General features: G+C 40.9%; 1 protein-coding gene across 1 annotated transcript in view; it reads right to left on the reverse strand.

Annotated features, from left to right (window-relative positions):
* pard3ba (par-3 family cell polarity regulator beta a) overlaps positions 1-8,921 on the reverse strand; it is a 184,761-nt gene extending 175,840 nt beyond the window's left edge. Inside the window, exon 1 of the mRNA XM_036983066.2 lies at positions 8,015-8,921. Coding sequence (XP_036838961.2) covers positions 8,015-8,131 — 117 coding nt within the window. The 5' untranslated portion in view covers positions 8,132-8,921. The remainder of the gene's footprint in view (positions 1-8,014) is intronic.
* Between the last annotated feature and the right edge of the window lie 296 nt (positions 8,922-9,217).

Here is a 9,217-nt window from a genome sequence, read left to right on the forward strand (position 1 = left end):
GCAACCTGCCCTGTTTGGAACTGCGAGGAGTAAGAGCGTAACCTACATTGTTACCACGGCGAAGACCAAAGCCGACCGGAGTACCGTTGAGGACAGTGGTATCATAAGGTGAAGGATCTTTAAAAAATTATAATAAAGTGTTACAGATGCAGTTGTTACAACAAGAAAAAAGCAACAAGAAAATAGTGTTTTGGCCAAATACTGGTGGAGTCAACTAATAAAAGAATGTATGAACTAACCGGAGCGGTCCAGAACCTGAAGAGCAGTTTGCAGTTCCCCCAGGGTCAGCTCGTTGAGTTTAAAAACAAGAGAATGGCAAGATGAAAGCAATCTGTAAGTCATTGAGAAGGGGCATCCGTTCTGTATGTGAATCCATGATAACAATGACAGAGAAATCTGATGAGCTCAAGGGACAATCACAGCAGAACAACATGATTGTGGACAGAATTACAGATTCTCCACGTGAGACCTGGACAGACTGATTACCAGGACGTGTACTCAAAGCATGAGCGGACCAACTGGCAAGTGTCTTCGCTGACATTTTGAACCTCTCTCTGGCCGACTCTGTAATACTGACATGTTTCAAACAGACCACCATAGTCCTTGTGCCCAAGAAAGCGAAGGCAACATGCCTAAATGATTACCTCCCCGTAGCACTCACATCAGTAGCCATGAACTGCTTTGAAAGGCTGGTGTTGCTACAGATGCTGGTTCAATACCCGTGCCAGCCTCGACTGGGAGACCCATGAGTTGACTGTAAGTTTTGTGTTTCTCTCTCTCTAAAAACAGAAATAACTAATTCTAAATAACAAACTGGTTTTATTTACAAATTAGTAACAATGTCTCAACCCATGTTTAAGAATGGCCTTTTTCCTCGCTAATTTTACATTATTTATAAACAAAATCGCCAAAATATATATATATATATTTTTTTTAAATAAAGCTAATATTATTATAGAATTATATAAAAGCCCCTTGGATATTCTCACAAATATATTATTAACCCTGTTATTAGCAGGACAATATATATTGGTCATGGCTCCCGAGTGGCGCGCAATGGGATTGCCTTGCAGTTCTCCAGCTGTATCCACTGAAAGTGCGTGAGGTTCAAGGCGCGAGGGGGCACGGGATGGGCCGCAGAGAAGACAGACCTAGACCTTGGGGAAGGGAGGAGGTGGAAAGGGGAGCAGGGGCGGACCCCCACCCCGCCACACTGGGTAGCACAGAGCAACACTTTAAGGGGCATTGCACTAATAATGGCGCTGACTAGGGAAACGTTCCCGTTGTTCTTAGTGCCAGTCTGCACGTTCAAACCAACACAATGTAACTGATAATGGCATCTTTATGCTTTCGTTAATAAAATAATGATAAAAATACTCTTTCAAAATGCCAATGTTAATTTAGTGATGGATACATAACGAATTACTATGGGAATAAACATCACTGAATTACAGAAATATTGGAACAAACTTGTCTAATGAAGGCAAACAAATTGTTGCTTACCGGAAAATACTCTTTCAACCACACACGTTGTACAACACCATTAAATTTATTAGCAGGTAACTGGACAATAGACTTGCCTAGGAGGGAAGGGGAGAATTCTATCATCAAATGTATTTCTTAGTTAGGTTGGCTGTATCACAACCGGCAGTGATGGGTTACAATTTCAGTTTAATCCACCAGAAAAGACTAAACAAAAAATAGAACAAAAATTATTATTATTATTATTATGTATCACATCTGACCGTGATTGGGAGTCCCATAGGGGGGCGCACAATTGGCCCAGCGTTTCACTCCCTCTAAAAACAGAAATAAATGTTTTGGCCATTATTTCAGATTACGATCGCTCACTTTTGTTTTTTTTAAATGAAATAACCTCAAAAATATCATTATATATTATCAAGTTGATGGCACAGTCATATAGCCCAGCACCTACATACAGCTGAGTGACTCACTCATTCATGGATTTGTATCAAAATAAATAAGTACCAACATGCTTTCTGATAGTCTTTAATAAAGAAATGTTTTGGTTATCCTGACCTGGACACCATGTACAGTATTATCAAAAAATATGACATGCCTGGAAACCAATATAACTTTACCAACACCCCTCTGTATTTTGATACCTTGTGGATGGTGGCTCCGGAGTGAATGGGGGCTCCCACAGCGCAAAATGCATTGCTACAGATGCAGGTTTGATACATGTGCCGGCCCCCACCGGGAGACCCATGAGGCGGCTTTTGGTTTTAATTTAGAATCCTCCAATCCTCTATATGTAATTACAGTGCCTTGCGAAAGTATTCGGCCCCCTTGAACTTTGCAACCTTTTGCCACATTTCAGGCTTCAAACATAAAGATATAAAACTGTATTTTTTTGTGAAGAATCAACAACAAGTGGGACACAATCATGAAGTGGAACGACATTTATTGGATATTTCAAACTTTTTTAACAAATCAAAAACTGAAAAATTGGGCGTGCAAAATTATTCAGCCCCTTTACTTTCAGTGCAGCAAACTCTCTCCAGAAGTTCAGTGAGGATCTCTGAATGATCCAATGTTGACCTAAATGACTAATGAGGATAAATACAATCCACCTGTGTGTAATCAAGTCTCCGTATAAATGCACCTGCACTGTGATAGTCTCAGAGGTCCGTTAAAAGTGCAAAGAGCATCATGAAGAACAAGGAACACACCAGGCAGGTCCGAGATACTGTTGTGAAGAAGTTTAAAGCCGGATTTGGATACAAAAAGATTTCCCAAGCTTTAAACATCCCAAGGAGCACTGTGCAAGCGATAATATTGAACTGGAAGGAGTATCAGACCACTGCAAATCTACCAAGACCTGGCCGTCCCTCTAAACTTTCAGCTCATACAAGGAGAAGACTGATCAGAGATGCAGCCAAGAGGCCCATGATCACTCTGGATGAACTGCAGAGATCTACAGCTGAGGTGGGAGACTCTGTCCATAGGACAACAATCAGTCGTATATTGCACAAATCTGGCCTTTATGGAAGAGTGGCAAGAAGAAAGACATTTCTTAAAGATATCCATAAAAAGTGTAGTTTAAAGTTTGCCACAAGCCACCTGGGAGACACACCAAACATGTGGAAGAAGGTGCTCTGGTCAGATGAAACCAAAATTGAACTTTTTGGCAACAATGCAAAACGTTATGTTTGGCGTAAAAGCAACACAGCTGAACACACCATCCCCACTGTCAAACATGGTGGTGGCAGCATCATGGTTTGGGCCTGCTTTTCTTCAGCAGGGACAGGGAAGATGGTTAAAATTGATGGGAAGATGGATGGAGCCAAATACAGGACCATTCTGGAAGAATCTGATGGAGTCTGCAAAAGACCTGAGACTGGGACGGAGATTTGTCTTCCAACAAGACAATGATCCAAAACATAAAGCAAAATCTACAATGGAATGGTTCAAAAATAAACATATCCAGGTGTTAGAATGGCCAAGTCAAAGTCCAGACCTGAATCCAATCGAGAATCTGTGGAAAGAACTGAAAACTGCTGTTCACAAATGCTCTCCATCCAACCTCACTGAGCTCGAGCTGTTTTGCAAGGAGGAAAGGGAAAAAATGTCAGTCTCTCGATGTGCAAAACTGATAGACATACCCCAAGCGACTTACAGCTGTAATCGCAGCAAAAGGTGGCGCTACAAAGTATTAACTTCAGGGGGCTGAATAATTTTGCATGCCCAATTTTTCAGTTTTTGATTTGTTAAAAAAGTTTGAAATATCCAATAAATGTCGTTCCACTTCATGATTGTATCCCACTTGTTGTTGATTCTTCACAAAAAAATACAGTTTTATATCTTTATGTTTGAAGCCTGAAATGTGGCAAAAGGTCTCAAAGTTCAAGGGGGCCGAATACTTTCGCAAGGCACTGTATTGGTGGAGAGTCAGGTCATATTTTTTTATATTCTGTAGGCCAACCGTAGGCGACATGAGTCTCACTAGTGTTGAGTGGTGTAGGTCTTATTTATTTAATAACCTACAACTATTTTAGCACTATTTTGGTCTTGATATATCAATTAGATGTTTATTTCTACTGAATCTCCATTTGGGTATTGGTTAGACTACAATTATACAATTAGGGTGTAGAAACGCTATGCTCTTAGTGTAACCTGAATTTAACTAGTCAAGTCAGTTAAGAAAAAATTATTATTTACAAGGACAGCCTACTCCTTCCTCCCCGTCAGGGAATTGAACCCTGGTCTCCACGTGTCCGCACGTCACAGGGATTCTTTAGCTAAATAACCAAGTACTGTAGCCGACTCGTGACCATCACATTGTACAGTGCCATATTTTCTGTTCCATTCTAACGGAAACACCATAATATTAATCAAATTAAGCAGAATTTCTTAAAATCAGTCCCATGTACTATGTTATTTTTTTTTACGTTTTTAAAATTCTCTAGTACAGACACTATTGAAGGCTATCAAATGCTTCTCAAAGATGCCCTCTGGTGGTAATTCTAGCACTAACTAACATTAATGGTACCAGTGGTTGGCAGTTAAATAACGTGCCATAGAATTCTGTGGCACCATGCAAGCTGTGCCACAGTACACTGCAACTTTTCAGTTCAAGTTCAAGCGTACTGTTAGCTAACTAGCTAACATTAGTTGGCTGACTCGCTAGCTAACGGTACGTGTATGATCTGTGTGGTAATATTATTCGTATCTCAGAGCCATTTGCATTGCTAGTTATAGCCTAATATTAGCTACCTAGCTAACATTGAACCTGGTTGGTTAGCTACCTAAAGATTCATGCAGGGTAGTAACGTTATGAGTTGGGATTATGGTTAATTGTTTAGCTAGCTAGATGTCTAAACAATATACGCCACTATGCAAGTAACCATTTCAATAGAATGTTCATGATGTCAATGTGACAACTGTCGATAGATGTAGCTGGTAAATTTGCTCTGACTATGTACTCCGATTTCAGAGCGCTCACGTCGGAGTGTGCCAGACCGCAGAATAACTGATGAATTTACGAATGCTCAACACCCATTGAATATGGCCGGGGTCAGTAAACGTTGGCAAAAAAGCATAATAAAATTGTTGCCAGAAGCACAGGTACAGTCACCAACGCTCTGGATAACATAAAAACAGCCTAACCAACTCTGCTAGGGCGAGTAAAATGGTAAAAGTGAGCTGTTCCCTCATGTGTCTGGAAGTAGCTAGCAAGCTAGCCAGTTAGCTTGGGTGCTTGACTGCTGTTGAACTTACAACACACCCGTAGTATAAACCCACCTTCACTCTTGACAACTTTGATTGTTTAGTACATGGCCTCACATGTGAATCCTTAATGAGATGGGCGGGCTAAGGCTTAAGAGGGTGTGAACGATGCTGAATGGGTGCAGACAAAGAAGAGCTCTCTAGTCGGTGTAGCAAAACATTCAAGGGCCATTTCCTCAAAAAGTGAGGTTACAAATTTATCAACTTTCAAAGCAGAATTACTTTCCCATTGTTCCTCAACTGTAGTGTATGATATACCAAGTCTCTACTTTTATCCAATGTAGAAAACACAATTTCAAATTTTGCTACATAAGACCAAATTGAGCCGGTCGGTCACATATATAATTCCTTCTACGCGCTCTCCTCCTTCCACGTTTTACCTTCAGCGCACAACACATCAGCTGTTTGTGAACAGGTGAAAAAACCTTTCCAAGCCAAACCTTCATATCATGACAGCTAACCACTACACAGAGCCTACAATGTCGTCATGTCATAGTCAACTTGAACTAAGGCGTTAGTAAACCCGCTACAATCATGAAGTACAGTGTACAGTCAGAAATCATTTCAGCAGTTACACAGGCGGGCCACGATGGCAATAAATTAATAAAACCAAAAGCTTACCTCCGACTAGGAAGAGTTCCAGTGTTGTGCCGGGTGTTTCAGTAGGCTAAACTAGCTAGTTGCATTTGCTAGCTAAGTGAATATATATAGCTTGCCGTCTCTTGCTTGCTTCTCCTTAATTTTGGAAGAAATGCATTTGTTAACTGTTCAACTATTGCCTCTCTCTCTCTCTCTTTGAGTCAACTACTTACCACAATTTACACACTACAGTGCTAGCTAGCTGTAGCTTATGCTTTCAGTACTAGATTCATTCTCAGATCCTTTGATTTAGTGGAAAACATGTCAATTCATGCTGCAAGAGCTCTGACAGGAGGACGTCCTCCAGAAGTTGTCATAATTACTGTGCAAGTCTATGGAACGGGTTAAGAACCATGAGCCTCCGAGGTTTTGTATTGAAGTCAATGTACCCAGTGGAGGACAGAAGCTAGCTGTGTGTGCTGCTGAGGCTACTATTGACATTCATTGCAGAAAAGTGTGTTTTAATCAATTATTTGGTGACAAGTAAATATATTTAGTATATTCTTTTTATGTTTCACAATTTATATTTTCATGAAGTTCACTGAGGAAGATGGTCCTCCCCTTTCTCCTCTGAGGAGCCTCCACTGCTCAAAAAATATATAACATTAATGGACACACAGCTACAGAGAACTCATGGCTGTCTGAGTCTTACCATATTGGCACGGGCTATGGCTGTAACCTGAGTGGCAGGGACAAACCATGCAGCTACACTACCTTCCCTTTTCCACTGAGAGAGGGTGACTGACATTCCTCTGTGTGCCTTCTCCACACAGACCCAGTATATCTCTGTTTAAGCCAAGGACACTGGACACTGTCTATGAATTCTGTCACACCAGTGGCAGGCAATTAGAGAGCTGCAAAGTTCATGGTTTACGATAGAGTGGATCGCCAGCCAAACCCTTGATTGTTCCTAGGATGAATCTCACTAGACGCAGGTAATTTCACTTTGTGGGACCCTGGGTTTGTTTTGATTATGTTCGAGGGATTTCTCAGTCAGTGAGATGTGTTTCACACATAATTGGCCACAAAGAGGCTTCTACTAATTCTACCAATTGAAGCCAAACATAATTTAGACAAGGGTAGCTAGGCAGCCACATATTGTAAGTCCCTGAGTTTTTTTTTCCATGTGACCTGATCAGGACAAACTCAGGGTCCTATAACCAATGGCAGGGGGAAAACTTGCCTGGATGTTGTGCTGCAACTGAAATCCAGTGTGCGTCCCAAATGGCACCCTATTTCCTATATAGTTCACTACTATAGCTCACTACTTTTTTAACTTAGGGCCTTGTCAAAAGTAGTGCACTTTATAGGGAAAAGGATGCCATTTGGGACGCAAACCCAGTCAGCCCGGGCCTGGGGAGACCTGGCAGATGAGAGCCCACCAACGCAGGTGGGTGCCTGGGTGGAAGCTCTAATGGGAAGCCATCCATCCCCACTGCCTGCCTGGCATAACCCTGTCCATCACCGGCCTCCTGCCATCGCGCCAGGGAAAAACCAGCTGATAACACTGAGCTGTCAGCCACCCTAATCCCCCATCAATCAGAGGACAAAGGCTGTTGTCCGCCACACAGGCTAGGCGAAACGATGCAGAGCACATCAAACGGAGTCCCACCTGCACAGGGAGATACTGACCGTTTCAACAGAGCCACATAGAACATCTCTAGACAGCTGCATGCTAGCTGGGGCACATGATACTCATATAGACCACTAACACCTGGCTTTCTGGTGCGTACAAAGAAAGTGATTAAAAGTTATTTACAATGTGTCCCGTTGATTTGTAGCCTGGCATATACACTCTGTCCAGAATAATAAAATGGGGGTTTCAAGTATCTGTGTATCTATGGCTTGGAAATTATTTTGCAACGAAATCAAGTTTCTATTGGACAAATGCAGGTAAGTCCCTCCCCGTTTCGTACCATTTGCTTCCGCTTGGTTAATGGTAAACGGTTTCAAAAGTTAATGAATATGACCTAATGTAGGAAAATATGTAGTAGACTATTGTTCAAAAATTAAATAAATAATAATTTAAACGACAAACAAACCGGATTAAAGGGGAGGGTATAAAAACAAATGCCAGCCAAAGTAAAATACGTCAATATATTTCAAAAGAGCCCATTTTGCTTACCTGTTCCAGAATCTTTCGATACCTCTGGTTGGCTTGGTCTACCAACTCCCGAACTGTCCATTCTCCTTTACACGGAACGACCACTGCAGTTGCTCCAAAAGTTACAGTGACTTTCATGTTGTCCTTGTAATCCGAAAAAAAGTTATTTGAAGAACAGCCTTCTTTGATGATCTGTATATTCCTCTGTGATTCCTTCACATGCGAGAGGCTGCGAAGCGCTTGATACCGCACAAGCCTCAACCGAAACCGGAGCAAAGAAGTCACTGGACAAATTTACAATGACAAAATGACACGCGTGCATTAAAAAGTACTACTCAAAACTACAATTTACGATAATAAAAAATATTAGCTTTTCTCAATTATCGGTCAAATTAATAAACGAAGTAGCCTTCATTGTTTTGTCGGCTGAAATATACCTGTTGGTCATTGCACTGACATCCGGAAGTTGATCAACATAAATCACGTCATGGTAGGTTTCCACTAGTTACCACAAACACAAAGTCAAAATTGGCTATTGTCCTATCGTAAAAATGTATCAAAATAAAAATGAATTTAAGGTTAGGGAAAAGGTTAGCAGTGTGGTTAGGTCTAAAATCAGATTTTAAGAAGATACATTTTTGAAATGGGCATGGTTTATGACTGTGGCTGTGGTAACTAGTGACGACCCAATTTTAGGCTGTTGATAAACGTATCAACGATTGCTTCGAATATTTATCTTCTCAAAGATTCAACTTCGTCGTCTTTCCTACTTTAAACCATTTTATTTTTAACATGACAATGATTGTAAACTATGTAGAGCCAGTTTACCATAAACCCTGCTTTGATTTTATACCCTAAAAATATACAAGTTCAAAGCGGCGACATGCTTACCAAACAACCACGAGCAAATCACTGCCTAAACTTTATTAAAGGGCCAATACGTCATTTATGGCGAGGGATTGAGAGCTTAATATGCTAACCACTGCCATATAAAGTCCAAAGAAAAAACCTGAAGGAGGAAAGATTACTAGAAATGAACTGGGTTTAATCTGTGGATTCATTGTCGGGGGCATAACCTTGTGCATTTCAGGTTAAAAAAACAACTCAACCTTTCTATCCAAGGACAAATTAGCTAGCAACAGCAGGCTAGCTAGCTAAATTGCCATAAATGTATAATGATTTTCAACCTGTCCCCAAATAATATAGTTGGTTCAGAGTTTGTTT

Source organism: Oncorhynchus mykiss, chromosome 7 (genome assembly GCF_057628025.1).
Source record: "Oncorhynchus mykiss isolate SJ-2025 chromosome 7, ASM5762802v1, whole genome shotgun sequence".
Taxonomy (NCBI): domain Eukaryota; kingdom Metazoa; phylum Chordata; class Actinopteri; order Salmoniformes; family Salmonidae; genus Oncorhynchus; species Oncorhynchus mykiss.